Source organism: Gallus gallus, chromosome 1, assembly GCF_016699485.2.
Source record: "Gallus gallus isolate bGalGal1 chromosome 1, bGalGal1.mat.broiler.GRCg7b, whole genome shotgun sequence".
Taxonomy (NCBI): Eukaryota; Metazoa; Chordata; class Aves; order Galliformes; family Phasianidae; genus Gallus; species Gallus gallus.
This window is the reverse complement of record NC_052532.1, coordinates 10,701,487-10,718,446: the sequence shown is the minus strand read 5'-3', so window position 1 is coordinate 10,718,446 and position 16,960 is coordinate 10,701,487. Positions and strand designations below refer to the sequence as shown.

Below are 16,960 nucleotides of genomic sequence, written 5' to 3'. Positions count from 1 at the left end.
TAATCATTTTATGCCATCTGCAGCATAGAACTGTATGTGACACCTTGAATCAATCACTATTAATGCAGTGGTTTGTAACTGAAGATCAACAAAAATAGATACATCAAATAGCATCCTCACACCAAATTTGAAAGAAACAAGCTGTTAGTTGGGCTTTACATAACACATACATATGATTCTAATGGGACTGATCAGATTACTTTTCAACAAAACTATATTAAAAGTTTTCTTAGCCTTCTGCAGTTCTCAGCATGACAACATGGAATTTATCTTGCAAGCAGATAAAAACCCCACATGGTAAAACCCAGACGGTCTCATGATGATAATGAAACAGCAGCCTAAAAGAAAAACTCAGTACCAACATGAGGCCCTGTGGACATAAGCATGAAAAGGCTTTTCTGCATACTGATCTTCTTCCCAAAATAAATCTTCAGCTGCCCTGCTGCACTTTCTGCTGTGTTTCCTAAGTCTGCAGCAATCTTGCCCAGTAAATTTGTGTACATATATAGAACAGCATGGGAGACTTGACAGCTGAAGGTAAAAGTGGGTGAAAAGGTGACAAGAAATGAGTAGTAATTCCTTATTGCAACTTTATGGGAAAAAAAAATAGAAAAGATTTTATATAGTCTAAATGAAAAGGCATCATGGAAAGGAAATGAGGGAAAGGCTGTGGCAGACTGCTCAAATGCAACAGCATTGCCAGGAAATGGACACATGCCAGGGGTACATCAGTGCGGCTTCCTTCCTAAAAGGATAATATGTACACTTTTTTTTTTTTTTTTTTAATCATCACATTTCTAATAATCATTTACTCATTTCTGAGTGGGGGAAGAAGCTTCACACACTATCAGGTAACTGTGTCTCAAAACTTAGGTAAATGAGGAAAGATGTGTACCTCATATCACACTTTAAAAACAAACAAACAAAAAAAAAGGATAAAAAATATTATTTTCTGGATTTACAAATTTGTGACCTTAAACCACCTAGTACTGTGCAATGTAGTTACTACTGAAGTTTTTCCAAATAGCAACTGTCACAGGAGGAAGGCTACTGATATGGAATATTTATATTCATAAATTAAATGACATTAATCTATGTTAGGAACTGAGAAGATAGGACTGTTGATTATGTTGTGAATCCTTCATAAATAAATGGGGCTAAGAAATTAGTAAAAAACACAATTTACCTTAAGAATAAGATATTTCTGCAGCAAGCTCTCTACTAACAGTTGCCAATTTAATTAAATGGGAAAAAAAAAAAAAAAAAAAAAAAAAGCATACAACAGAAAACACAAGGAACTGACTGTGAAATGTGTGAGTACTGACCCAAATTTTACCCAGAATGTTCTAGCTTTACCAGTTGTGAAAGCCACAGTGCATACAACAAATTAAAATTAAGAGCTGGACACGCTCTTAAGACAGAAGCGACTAGGGAAGGAGTCAGTGAGCCAGCTCAACCAGCTGGCTGGAAATGTTTTCTGTTATGGGGTGGTTCTCTGTACCATCACTTCAATAAAATTCACAGCACAAGGAGGCTGTCTAGGGAGAAATAATAACAGCCTCTGCCTCTCTAAAGATTACAGAAGGCAAGTGGAGTATGGCCCAGACAACAATCTAAAAACTGAAAGCTTAAAGATTTGCTTAGCACTTTCGCTATCTTATCTATGAAATTATGCTACATGCCATTCAGACAAATTAGAACTTTGCTCACTTCAGTCCTTACTTTATGCTATATCCCATGTCACAGATCTGAAACACAGAAACACAAGAGTTTTGACACTGCTTGTTGTTAAGCCTCATCAGAGGTTGATATTGGTGCTGAGAAATATGCTGTTTTTATTTTCAGCTTTGTGAGTAACTCTAGAAAGTTACAGTTATTCAGTCTGACACCTAATCAGAATCCCATGGCTATCCCAAGTAGAAATGTCATCAGTTCTCTCAGTGGTCATTTGTAGTCAGAAATAATGCTTTCAGGCTTGTCAGGAATGGCTCATCTACCATTGCCTAGATTAACACTAAATATTTATCTTTTTTATTCATACCAATATGAGGTTGCGCTATAATAGATGCAATCCAATGGAAAAAAAAAAACAAAAACAAAAACGTTTCCCTCCTTTGGTTATGATAGCAGAAGAATTTTTCATTTTAGAAGAACGTTTTGCAAATGTTTTCTCATAGAGGTTTAATTATATCATGCAACAGAAACACTGAATCTGTCACATTTGAAAGAAGACACTTGATGGTCCTAAATTTCTCAGTGGAACTTCTGAGGTTGGAGCCTCTTCACACTGGGCTTCTATCACTGTAGCAGCTCTGTGCCCACCACACAGAACTATTTATAATATAACTGAGTTGTTGAAACACTTCTCTTTATACCTTTTCTTCTCAAATGACAATGCCATGAGGTTGTATTAATCATTACAGATAATTTGGTGAGAATGAGACATGAGACCGACGTAGTGCTTCTCCTCCCACCTGAAAGCTGTCCATCTGACCACCCAAGACATCTGTCATGGCAGGAAATGTCAGACAACTGAAAGTGCATGAGCTACATATAAGATCTTTTTCCTATTCACATAAATTGAGCAATTCCTCATAACACAGATTTCCGAGTGCACAATCTGCCCTGAAGAACTGTATTAGTTTTCTATTTTTAAGCTGAATTCAAAATTCTTAGGATGCAGAATGCCTACTGTGCCTGTATTTCAGTTGAATTTATATTGCTATCTTCAGTGAAGCCATCTGCAGGATGAGTGCAAATAAAAAGCAAATTTACCACCCACATTCCTGGAATTCATAGTGTGTGGTATTTCACACATTTAATGTGACTGCCCCAAATGTCACCTTAAAGGTAAACAAGCCAATTTTTAAATATCAAGTACGGCATATAGTTGCAATCTGTGACAATGAAATCTGGGTTTATAGAGGGAAAAAGCCATGCAAAGGTAAAACATAACTGTATTTTTTCAGTTTCAAATAGATGAAAACCAGGAGAGTTCCTCCTCAAAAGAAGTTTTATAGATTTTAAAATAATCTTCATACTTTGATTTGTAAAGACAGCAAACTGTCTATAAACCTACATCCTAACCCAAACATGTGAAATCCAGTAATTTAACAGAGCAGTTTTCCAGACTGGAATCCAAGATGCTTTTCAGTACTTTTAAATTGCTTACTGCATCCTTTCACTTCTAAACTCCGAGGGTGGCACTAAGGGAAATGTACACAGATGTACTAAATCCTGTCATCTGACAGCATAAAATTCATTTAAACTTCTTTCATGGGGAAGAATCACAAAGTTAATGACATGAAGTAGAAAATAGGCAGAGAGCTGAAGACATTTTACATCAGAAAGATGAAAACAAGTAATAATATATTTGAATGAAACCATTTCTTTGAACAAGAAAAAAAAAGTAAGTTTAAGAAATTTCTGGACAACAGAACCTAGATTCACATAAAATCTAATATCTGATCATGGAAGCAGCCTACTATGCAATCTAAGAAGGTAATGCTATGTGACCATTACCTCAGAAAATTAAAATGATATTATATTTTTCCAGTTAGATTGTGTCTGCCAATGCTGTTATTACTGTATGAAGTGTACATAGTACACTTGTACACATGTACAGTAGTATGAAGATAGATAGAAAAGGAACAAGATTTGGGATTAAGGGTAGTATAACCAAGGAACAGATCACCAAAAGGGTGTTTTGTGTTAGTTTTATTTAAATATATATATATATATAATTTTTATTTCATTATTTCATATACGCATACATATTATATAATGTATATCATATTTACCATTATTATTTTAATCTTTTTTAAAAAACTAGAATATTCAAAGGATTGTCAGGGAAGTTTTGTTATTATTTTTAAAAATGAATTTACTGTTCCATTAGAAAGTTTCCAACCATAAATTTCCTTTCAATAAGACAAGAATTGTTTCTGATTGAAAACTATGATGAAGAGGAAGAATTATACCTGCAAATTTTTCTTAGTGTCTGTTTTATTTCCATAGTTACCTCAGAGAAAAAAACAGCAAGGATGGCATCTAAGAATCCAGTAACAAAATATAATTTCTTACAGATATGGATTTGTAGATACTCAGAATGTAAATTTGTAGGAAAATGACCTTGAACTGTACCTGCACTACACTTAATTATGTATGGAAATACACTTAAGCAGTCAGAAATCCAACTGTGACTGTTGCCACCATTACACACTTGTTATGTGCAACAAAAAATCTGAACATCCACTTGGTAGAGAGAACAAGAAAGTGAAAATATATTACATATAAAAGTATCCATACTATTATACAACAAAACAGCCCAACTCTTGGCAGTGTAAATTTGCAGTATCAAGAGATGCAGAAAAACAGCCATTCTAAATTGTATTTCATTAATTATACTTCACAGAGTGATTGTCAGGCATGATGTAAGACCACAAATCACAGCACTGAAAATCTGTTCAGGTGTTTCAACTAGATATGTTTCTGTACTTTTCTACTAACACAGCAAATTAAATGGAAAATAATAAGCAATGAATACTGTATTCTCCTCATTTGTCTCTCCTTTAGTTTATAGCATTTGTAATATAATAAAAGCTATCAAGTCCACATTTGTAGAGGAATCTCTGCATATATTTTCAGAATACAGCCATGTGTGACACATGAGTTGCTCTGATTTGAACTGTTCTTTCTAATTGTCAGTTTAAAAATACAGACACAAAGAATAACAACATCCCACAACATCATTCTATGTGAAATACTATTATAAAACAGACATAAAATTATTATTAATGGTCACTACATGAATCATTGGTGGAGATGGAAATTGTCTTGCATTCCTAGCTCCCCTTTTGAAGGGAATAATTCAAATGTGTGTGTATTTCCATTGGAATACTTCTACTGCTTTACACATAGACATGCACGGCAACTACTAAAATGTCTTAGGAAACTGTAATCTAACATCTAGAGGCATGTTCAAACAATTGGTATAGGTAAGTTCTTTGTTACAATATGAACCCAGTTTATATTTAACTTTTCTTTAGAAATAAATTAATCTTCTGAGCATAATGATATACCTGAAACATAGTAGAAAACAACCATAAACCTGTTTTATTTCACACACATATGAAAAAGCCGATCTGATCAGCACAAAATCCAGTGATTCTTGTGTCAAGTCCATAATTCTGGTTGAATTACAGAACACTGCACCAACACCAGAAAATTGCCCCTTTACTAGTTAAGACACTCAGTTTCGTAATTAGCCTCACAGGGAAAGATGGGTGGTTTTCTTCTAGACCAAAACTGTTTAGATTCAGATTTTTTAGACCTTTGTTTGATGAACAACAAAACATATTGAAAATACTCACAGTGATGAGATATATACCATATTATTTAACTACCTGTGATTCCACTTGATAGTGCAAGGATTACAGTAAAGCAAGAAAAATGCTATTAGCATTTAATTCTGAATGACTAATGGTGCACTTCTGTACCACTTGACAACAGTGAGTTACAAAGTGCAAACATTAAATATATTTTACATTTTTTTTCAGATAAACATCATAGATTTAGACAGCTTTAAGTGCCCAAAAGTTCAGTGATTATAAATTTTTAAAGAATATTTTATACACATACCAAAATGCTTTTATTTCTGTATTTAAACTTTCCACATGATACTATTGTAACTAATATAAGAAAATCTTTCATATATCACTTACTTTTTTGTCTTCATTATATTTATGGAATATTTCTTGTGCTCTTTCCTCACCACCATCCGTAAACAACATTATAATCTTATTGCAGTTAGCTCTAGAAACGCTGTGCTGTAGGAATACAAACAGAAGCTTATAGTTTATTTCAGGCTATAAAGAATAACAATTGTTCTATTTGATGGCTTTCACGTCAAAATGTTTATTACTTTAACATAGAAGGGAAAATTCCTGCACTCTGGGAGCAATAAAAATACTTATGAAGTCTTCCAGTATTTTATGCAGTACTTCCTTCCAAAAAAAATAACCACCAAAAAAGCCTTTTTTTCATTCTATGACAGTTAAGCCCAACAGTTTTAAGATCTATTCAGAGCAATGAGGACCACCACCAAACTTTGGCATAATCTCCACGGCGTAGCTCTACAGATGCTCTGCATCATTACAGTGATCTGAGATTCATACAGTGACAGCCTCTGAATATTTTTAATTTTCTCTTTTCCATCCTTGCTGTCATTTTGGAAATGTGGAAACAATAGCCTTGTAATGAATTACTGAATATGATGTGAATTACTAAATATGAATTACTGAGTGTGCACTTAAAATAAAATAAAATAAAATAAAATAAAATAAAATAAAATAAAATAAGGAATACGCATTTTTTTTCTGCTGGACTCCTGCTCAGAGACTCTTCAGTATTTCTCGAGAAGGAGCCTGGAACAATGAGAATTGAGGAGAAGCTCCCTTGACTCCTAATTCAGCAGTCAAAGTAACTAGTAAAGCCACTGAGAAAAACACAGTGTACCATGCAAAGAAATAAAAGTGGAGTTCCAAAGCCAGAACAACAGAGAGATGAATAGGAATTTTGGCTCCTTACAAAAGGAGCCACGGGCTCCTCTGCTGGCATTCATCACAGCTCCTCATTGCCTGAAAAGCTCTATCTAGTCTAAACAATCTTAAGTTGTACAGCCAACATTCCTTGTACTCTGTGTTGCATACAAGAGATCCTAGCCAGGCATGTCCTGGTACTTCTGAGTAGCTGCATGTGGAAGAGTAAAACACTTAGAAATTCTGTGGAATAAAATGAACATCGCTCTCCATAAGCTACATTTTGTACATTAATTCACTATACACTCAGAAAGAGAAATAGTAGGGTGATCTTTCCACAGAACCAAATCCTCCCTTGCTTTAGTCTTTGCTAATAGAATAAATGATTAACTTTCACCTGGCTAGTCAGGTGAGATAATCCCACTCCCCTTTATTACTTTTCATCCTGCTCTCTGATATGACTCATTGCTGTTCTGTAACAGAGGGACCCAACACCAAACAGTCCAACATCAGCCAGTTATCCTCAACGTTGCAGCTCCACAGTTCTACCAGCAGATTAAAAATCAAAACATTATTTGCATTATATTATTATTATATTATATTCATAGATGAATAAGTTTGCCTCAGAAATGTTCTGTATTGGTAGGTCAATGTCCAGGGAATAAGTACTTATTTAATCAACAAACTCACAAACAAACAACAAAAAACAATTCCAATTATTTTCCCACATACAGTAACAAATAAAAAATCCCTTGAAATCAATACATTCCCTTTAGTCTCATCAGCACACTCTTGTTCATTTGGAATTAAATAATTTATGACCCTTTTTTACTTGTGAAATATGACTTACAAGATACTGCTTTGGGTTGCAATATTCTTTATATTAAAAAAGTAATAAAAGTAGAGTAGATACTTCATAAATAAAGGAACTCATGTACACTTACAGTGATTTAATACGAAATCTTAAACCTGGTTTCTCAGCATAAACCTCGAAACAAAGCAAGTTGGAACCAAGAATAGGCACTTGGTTTTAGCTCTCTCTTGTTCTTGATGAAGGTCATTTCAGATTCTTTCAAAAACCTAAGCAAGACATTATCTATTTTATACTGTACTTAAAACTGTGTGGTTTTTCTTCCGATGAGTTTCATATCCTCAAAATTAACTCATTAAGTGTAAGGCTGGGATTAAACTTTGTGAAATGACATTTTAGGAATAAATTATCATTATGAATTTTATGCCACCTAGAAAGAGAACATAAAGCAAGGCAAAAATCATCTACCTGAATCAAGAAGAGATGAATAGAAGACAAATCGTATTTATTGTGATATGAAGGAAAAACTGTTGAATTGCTGAAGTTAAAACATTAATTTCTAAGAAATAGTCAGTTAATGTAATAATAAATAATTAAAAATACCTCAGAAATTATGGAATTATGTTTACTAATATGAATTTGAATTAGCGTGTTAAAAAAACTGGAAGTATCTATTTTAATCTAGCAGTACACTGGACAACATGTTTTTTCATGACACTAAAAAAATATTACTTCGGTATGAATGAAAACTTTTTAAAGTAACTTTCACCAAGAAACAATGCACCAAAATTCCTACAGAAATGTAAGTTGCTTAAAATATTCAATTTCGATTGACCTTAAAGCAGTTGGATTACTTGAAATCATAAATGTAAGAGGAAACTATCCCTAAGCATATTTTTTATTACTGGTTTAAGCCTGTATTATATTCACCTACTATACCACCTTGCCAACAGAGTCTAGCATTGACACCATCAGCAGACTTTTACTCTCCCTGCCAAATGGATTTGTCAATAGCTAGAAAGAATGACTATTTCTATTACCTAGTGCAACCTTTTAATTTCCCTTGATATAACCATCCACAATATCCAGTCATAATATACAGGCTCACAGAGATTCTGTGAGACTAATTACACCTCTGTCTCCCGTAAGCAGAGACACAGTCCCACTATGAAACTAATCCCTAATTATTTTTTAAGCAATTTTTCAATCGTAAAACAAGTCCACTTTGAATCTTCCCCTGTGTTCAAGTCTTCTTTTATGGCCTGAACACAAAGTACTTACATGGTATTACAGCAAACGTAATACAGAATGTTAATCAAATATAAATGCTGTGAGGAACCAGTTGTGTTTGGCAAAATTTCTTGTGTCTTCCTGGTTCCTTCTGCATGAGATGGCAATGGATAGAAACAAAGAAGCAGTGTTATTAAGGCTGGTCTGAGAAACTCTAACAACTTTTAAAATTCTGCAGGCAGACTTACGCTCCTATCAGCAGACATCACACAATTATTTTTCCACCAAAGCCCTTTATTAATCAAAACTGATCTGCTGAGTAAGTACTGCTGGAAACATTGTATTTTCCTTTTCTCTATCAAAATTTCATGACATGAGAAAATTTTCAATGAGTTCTACCCCTAAGCCACATGCACAATGTCCGAAATGCTTCCTTAAGTCCAAAATCGGGTAGACGAGGAGGATATAATAAGTAAAGGTGTCTCCACTGAGAGATATCATGGAAAAAAAAGAATTCTTTTAAAAATAATACATTTAATATTTATTATGCTAAATCATTAGCGTCTGTAAATTGGTATAGCTTTATTTACTTTAAGGTTAAGATCAAATATATGTCTTTATGAAGATGAAATGTAAACTCTCTGGAGCACAAGTCTTATGGAGTGTGAGTGAAGGAATTAGGATTGCTTAGACTGGAGAAGAAGAAGCTCAGAGGTGATCTTATAGCTCTCTACAACTACCTGAAAGGAGGCGGTGATGAGGTGGTGTATGAATCCTTCTTTGTTTTGTGGCTCAAAGCTTGCTTTCTGAGGCATTTCTTGTGATAACACTTTGACTTAGATGAGAGGTGGGTGTTCCTGTGTGTCAATCAACATCACTGTGTGGACAATTTTACATTTGAAAACATTTCTTTGGAGCTGTTTGCCTCCAGAAGAGAGTGCTCAGGAGTGTTTACTGGCGGAAGATCCGGCCTGTGACTAAATAGCCCCAGGTTCATACAGGAAAATTGGGGAATGATACCATCATGTTCTGTGAAAAACAGGATGCAGGTGGGCATCCCTGCTCCCTCTTATCTGCTGGCAAGGCCCAGAAGATGGGAACAAAGGAGTTTCTGCTGAGATTCCAGAGCCAGATGATGCCACTCCAAGGAGAGCTGACTCAACCACTTCGGACTTCCAAATAAGTTTGTACTACCATTGAAAAGTCATCATCATCATCGTCAATGAAACAACAACATCCGATGACCCACCCCTACTGAAGATCAGTGACTGAACTATGAACCCTGCCGTACCCATGGTGGTGACTATCTCCCTCTTGCTTCCTACAAAAACTCCTTGCTTTTATTTCCTATCTTTTCTATTGCCCTTCTTCCCTTCCCCACCTCCCTAAATGACTAGGATTTGTAATAAACTGGCTGGAGCAACATTTGAACTGTTGTTTCTTAATCTCATGTCAGGTATATATATATCAAAGAACCTCCTCTCCCTCCTACAAATTGGAGCGAGACAGGTGGGTGTCAGCTTCTTGTCCCAGATAACTAGCTAAAGGATGAGAAATAATAGCCACAAGTCATGCCTGGGCTGGTTCAGGTTGGATGTTAGGAAGAATTTATTCTCACAGAGAGTGGTGAGGCATTGAAACACATTGCCCAGGGAGGTGGTGGAGTCACTGTCCCTGGTTGTTCAAGGAACACATAGACATGGGACTTAGGGACATGGTTTAGTAGGCAATATTGGTTGTAGGTGGACAGTTGGGCTGATGATCTCAGACGTCTTTTCTAACCCTGGTGATTCTATGACTCTAGGATTCTATGAAATATTTTTTTAAAACAAAGAGGTACTAAAAATGACTAACAGAACATTTGTGGTTAATAGGAAACATTACTACTCAGAAAGCCAGTGCTTGCATGAAAACTAGGACATATAATGATATTAAAACATGAAGACAAGGCACTCAATTTTTGAGGAAATTGCTCATTTTGCCCATTAGGTAGAGAAATATATTGCAATTGTCTCAGATACCTAATATCAGTTATCTAATAGTCATCTGTTCTTTGTGTCCTGCTCAAGCTAAGGTCAATAAATCATGAAACATAATAAATATAAAATTGCATGTACGAATAAAGTAAAAACAGTACTAGAAAAGTGAAAACCAAATCTATTCTCAAACCTTAGCAATCTGTCAAGATTTGGAGGTTCAACAAAGAAAACGACTGTTTACATGGATTGACAGTGATAGGATGAAGGGGAATGGTTTTAAACTAAGACAGGAGAGGTTTGGATTAGATATTAGGAGGAAGTTTTTCCACACAGAGGCTGGTGACACACTGGAACAGGTTGCCCAAGGAGGTTGTGGATGCCCCATCCCTGGAGGCATTCAAGGCCAGTCTGGATGTGGCTCTGGGCAGCCTGGTCTTGTGGTTGGTGACCCTGTCCATGGCAGGGGCTTGAAACTAAATAACTCTTGAGGTCCTCTTCAACCCAGGCTATTTATATTGTTGGGATAATTTCACTTGCTAAATGAAGGTATTGTACTGATTATCTGTGACAATAGAGGAGCACACAAATGCCTTCTGAACATTCAAGTTCTCCTAACTCAATTTCAGCAATGAGAGATGACTTTCATACTTACATTGAGCAGCTGTTCAAAAGCGTAGCTAAAGCCTTTTTTGTAATCAGTAATTCCTTTAGCAGAGATTTTATCCACAGCTTCCTTCAGCTTCTTCTTGTTCCTCACATTAGCTTGGACAAGATGATTAAAGCAACTGACGTTCTGAGCATTATTATTAAACTATGAAATAAACAGAAATAGTATTAAAGACACAAATATACAATTCATTTAATTTTCTTTTCTAGATACGAAAGTAGTAAATGTTAATATCTGTCTGGTCCAAGATATGAAACATGTGACACCTGGACATTAATTTCCACTATGTGAATGTCCAATTCCCAGTGTGAATGTCCATTTGGTGATTCCAAAATTGGGCAATAAATATAATAAAAAAAAGTCATTTGGTACTTCATTCTTTGTTGTAACCCAATAATCTCTACAATAAGACAATGGAAAAAATCCCGTAAGTTTTGTTTCAAGCTCATGTAATAAAAGAAACACAGAGCTAGGGAAGTCAGAACAGAAATATGGAAATACATTTATTTTGATTTCTTAATCACTGAAAATGTTGGTTAAATTATCAAGCAATTTCTATATTGTATGTGTTAATTTACGGCTAACCTGCTTAACAATGAAACTTGAAAGTCATAATAAATTAAAACAAATAGCTTGTAGAAAACCAAATACACTCTCGGGAGAAAGGAATAATGAGAGTATAGCTGTAAAAAGGAGAATATTGTTAAGAACAATGCAAATTTGTGTATTAAGAAAACAAATATTTAAGCTCTATAATAAAAAGTACCAAAAAAACCTACTTCCTGACAAATTGTGTCATCTATAAGAGTTCATGATTTTAATTAAAAGCATACGGAAAAAAGTTTCTACATGCACAAGTGTAAGTCAGTTTATGGTCTCTGTATATACACACACATACATATATACCTTAGCAGAGAGAGAAGTGTAGAAATATGTTTAACATGATAGCTATCTGTGGTGAAAACTTAGTGAAAAACCCTAAAATAACTTCAAAATCAAGGGGTTGTTTAGGTTTAAATCTCAACACTGTTACTTAGTTCAGTGGGACTGCATAGAAAATAAAGCAGATAAAGTCATGGGTTTCAATAACTGCTCAGACTAGAACTCTTAGAATTTTATACTATATTATACATAACAATAAGACAATTAAAATTAATATTTGTAATTCTGACTTACACAGAATTTACAAATTCAATTGTATTACAGAAAAAAATAAACACAAAAACTTTATTCTGCTTTTTGCTTAAAAAGTAGGTAGCAAATATTACTTTTAGAGCAGTCAACAGAGATTAATAATGAAAGATATGAAATTAAATAAAAGTATTTCTGTAACAGAAAAGCACTAAGAAATATATATGTATGGAAAGCATCCTTTATTCACTATGCAGTTGTATGTCAGGAAATAGAAACGTTCGTATGTAAAAGACAGAAAGTGGAGAGGAAGCAAGACAGCTTAATCACTGAAACACAGAACAGCACAGAGGTATCAGGGATTTAATTTTCATAATACAGTGACTCTAAATACAACATCACGTATCTAAATAATATTCATTAGTAAAAGTATGGAAACAGGATGTAGTAATGAATATAAAAATTATTTTCCAGTACTCCCACTGTCACCATGTATACTTCATCTTTAAAATAAATGAACACAGAATTGGATTACACAGACCAAAATTTTCAGTTTGAATATTCCTTTATTCTATTCCACATTTCCCAGAAAAGAAGGATTTTGGTAAGGACTGACTCTCTACTGCTATTAAAGTGTAATACTCCATGCTAGACTCTAAAAGTTTTATTTGCATGATTTTAAAGCCTTTATAATTTATAACACTCCTCCCTAAGACTCAGACACATTATGGTCACTCATTTTTCTATTTCCCCTCAGTATCTTGATGTGATACTTACACTGTGTTTAAGCAGTACACTTAGCCTGCTCAACAAAACCACCAAATGATCATGCAACTGTAATCAATTCACTCTGACGCAAAACACTGACAAGCTCAATTGTGTTTTATACAGAAGTAACCAATAAATCACCCTGTGACCATTAGAAACACTGGCCATGTGGTAGTGAAAACACAGTGCTGTGGAATTATTTCAGCTTGTTTTCATCTGATTTTGTAAACATGGCAGGGAAAAATAAGATGCAATTTTAAAAAATACAATTTTTGAAAATAAATTGTAATTGTGAATTGGGGTTACAGTAGAATCACAGGGAGAATAAAAATGCTGTCTGATAAGTACCTTTGCTCTACAAAGGCCTTTCATCTGAAAAGGATGTCTGAAAACATCTTCATCAGTAACATTTGATGCAAATGATTCAATGAGCTAATTTCAGTGGTTACTGGTGTTTCATTGAAGGTTTAGTGATAAGTGAAATTTTCTCCCTGAAATGCCACTAACGTTAAATTCCAAAATTGTCCCCTAGCAGTCCTGCAAATGTTATCAAGGCAAGTATTTCTATGAAGGTCAGATGTTTAACATATGGATTGGTAATTACAGATACAAAAATGCCATTTCAAAAATTAACAGGAATTCTGGATCAATTTGTGTTAACAATTAACAAGTAACCTCTACTGTACTTCCATGTGATTTAAACCAAACAAAGAAAAAAAAAAGTCAAGGTCAACACAGCTGCATCAACAAACAGACAAATGTTGTTGTAAAATGAAGGATAGAAATAGCACATTTGTAGAATGGAGAATTAAATCACTCGGTGTCTGCAAAAGCTATAATTTAATTAAGAAAATCATTGAGCCAGTTGCTCTGAAATACAACATTTAATGTTTATGCTAACATTAGTCAACAGAGCAGATGAGGAGAGCTTTTAAGTAGATAGAGGAATCAGTAAATGGAAAAATAATCTTACAAACTGAACACTTACCTGTTTGCTAGCAGGTGAAAGAAAGAGCTTGATGACTTAAATGCAACTGAAAAAATGTTCGAAAGGGGGAACAAAATTCAGGGCTACATTTAATGAATCTGAAATCCAGAAAAGTACTGAAGTGATTGAAGGATTTCAAATGTAAAAGCCTTCAGACTGCCCTTAAAATCGGCCTGTCATTTCCAGTATACAGTGCTAAATAAATTTTGCTCTTTAACCAGATGACCACATTACAAATTCCAAAACTATTCATAACTTTGAATTAGGCAAACTGAGACAGTTTTCACTAGTTTCTGTTACGCTAACCTGAAGTATGGTAGAAATAGTGGCAATAATATTTCACACATTCAGGTAACAAAAGATGAAATGTCTGCAATAAGCCTTTTAGAATTACTGGCTGCATAATGCTTATTTAAGTTTGGCTTTTTTCTTCAAAATCAGATAACATTATATTCAGTCACTTAGTATTTTACAGGAAGAAAGAAAATGCAGCATTTCAAGAAACAATTCAGAAAGTTCCCATTCTTATCAAATCAAGTCCTGCCAAAGGTTTAAAATTGAAGTAACTCTAACCCATACTTTATTGAATAAAATACTCCCAATGAATCTATAAAAAAACATATCAACTGGGTATCTGTCCTACTGGATTTTCCCCCCAGCTTCTGCAGTAAAGATAAACATATGTCATAAAAATGTTATTCTGGTAAAGAGAAAATAAGTAGAATTTGTTTACGATGCCATGGGATGAATAAGTCACTTGCAGAACAACAGATGACATTTGGAGGCAAACCCTTCAATTACTAAGATATAAAACCACCTGTATAGTAAGTCAACATCAGTGACAGATTCTACTTTGTCAGCTATATAAAACCTCATTCCTGTATCTAAGCTAAAATAAGTGGGCTTGCCACAAAACACTTGGAAATTAATAGCAACAGAATAACCTCAGCTTTTATTTCAAACTACAGAGAAGTATTAATACAATGAATTTTGTCTTGCAACTATATAACACACCGTAGGAGCTAATTGTATATTCTGAATGGATTATTTCTCCCCATCCAGATAATTTACATCTTTCTGTAGTGTCTACCTTTCAGGTCAGGCCTGAGGGAATCAAAACCTCCTGCCCCGGGGCAACAGAACCCAAGTCTGTTATGGGGGCAATAAAAGAGTGAGAGAAATTCATCTAGCAGACCTCAAATGGTCACTACAATTTTTGGCCATGTACTGAGAAATTCAACAACTTGAAAGATAAATTAATCAATTCAATTTGATATGAAAATCTGAACAACAAGATTTGCATTTAGTATGTCTTAAACTTTGCCCTTCTGGAGGAGGTCAAAAATGGAAATACCAATCTAAAAGTCCTATTGCTTTACTTTCATCCTTCCAAGAATACAAAGACTAATTTGCAAAACCAATGAAAACTATAAAATGAAAATTATGGAGTGAAGTTTGTAAGAATAGGAAATCTTTCCTGCCTGTTGAGAAGTTTTAGTAAGCTAGAGGCTCCTCCAGGCACACAGACCTCCACAATACAAAGCCGTAAGAGACAAACTAAAGGACAAGTCTGAAGGTTGGCATTCCCAAACCCTCTACTGATTCATGAACGGTTATTTCTATACTGCTAAAAGCCATTTTTTCCAGATCCTCCACCTGCTCTCACAAACAGCACCCTTCTTCAATAATTATTCGAACTCCTACCTGAACACTAGTATATTAGAGGATTCAATGGAAGAGAAACAAATAATGATTTTTGTCCTATTTATTCCAGTAATGATGGTAGGTCAAAATATGACTATCAAGACACTCTACAGACAGGTGTTGTTATTAAGAAGGCAGTATAAGACAACAGGAAAAAAAAACAACAAACCACAAACTCATGGAAGAAGGCAGCAAAAAGAAGGATAAGTGTTTAGGAGTGACATAAACAGGTACTGAAATTTATTCTAAGGTCAGCAGAAAGATCAAGGATATCAAGCAGTCTGGGAAAAAAAATAAGAAAGAAAAGAAAAAGCAGCTAACAAAAGAAAGAAGCAGAACACATGCAATGATATTTTATTTTTCCTAAAACAGGATTCTATTTAATATACTAAATTCTGAGAAGAAGCACACTAGCTTGCCTACTGGGAAATATTTTCACAGATCTATCTTTTGTAGCTACCAGTTGACCTCTCTCCAGCTGACAAGCTTTAGGAAGAAACACATAGCATGTGTTTCCAAGGGCCATCCACCCATCCCTGCGTCCTTGTGAAATAGAACTATTCCCATTTTATTTTAGAGAGAAGTGAAGCAACAGGGAAGAAAACAAATTAGAAGCAAAAACATGGTTATAAACTTTAATCTCAATTCCCCACTATTAGAACATCATAATATGCTGTTGCCTTTTCCTTTTCGTTTGTGCAATCAACTCGAAGTCCTCAAATTTGCCCTTTGATAGCTATTATTTTCAGAGAATCATAGAATCACTAAGGTTGGAAAAGACCTCTGAGATCATCTAGTCCAACCATACACCTACCTCCAGTATCACCCACTAAACAATGTTCCTGAATACCACATCTACCCATTTCTTAAATACCTCCAGGGATGGTGACTCCACCACCTCCCTGGACAGCCTGTTCCAACACCTCACCACTCTTTCTGAGAATAAACTCCTCCAAATATATATAGTATATATTATACTCTTCCTAATATTTATATAATACATATATATACCAGTCCGGATGTGGCTCTGGGCTGCCTGGTCAAGAGGTTCGAGGCCCTGCACCTAGCAGAGAGGTTGAAACTAGATGATCACTATGGTCCTTTTCAACCCAGGCCATTCTACGATTCTATAATTCTATGAAT

At 34.7% G+C, this 16,960-nt stretch overlaps 1 protein-coding gene across 5 annotated transcripts in view; it reads right to left on the bottom strand.

The window, feature by feature from the left end:
- The window catches only part of CACNA2D1 (calcium voltage-gated channel auxiliary subunit alpha2delta 1), a 359,566-nt gene that overhangs the window by 68,816 nt on the left and 273,790 nt on the right, over positions 1–16,960 (bottom strand). For all 5 annotated transcript variants that reach the window (XM_025151418.3, XM_025151425.3, XM_025151441.3 and 2 more), the window contains exons 11-12: positions 11,212–11,370; positions 5,724–5,828 (exon numbers count right to left, since the gene is read on the bottom strand). In XM_025151418.3, coding sequence (XP_025007186.1) covers positions 5,724–5,828; positions 11,212–11,370 — 264 coding nt within the window. The remainder of the gene's footprint in view (positions 1–5,723; positions 5,829–11,211; positions 11,371–16,960) is intronic.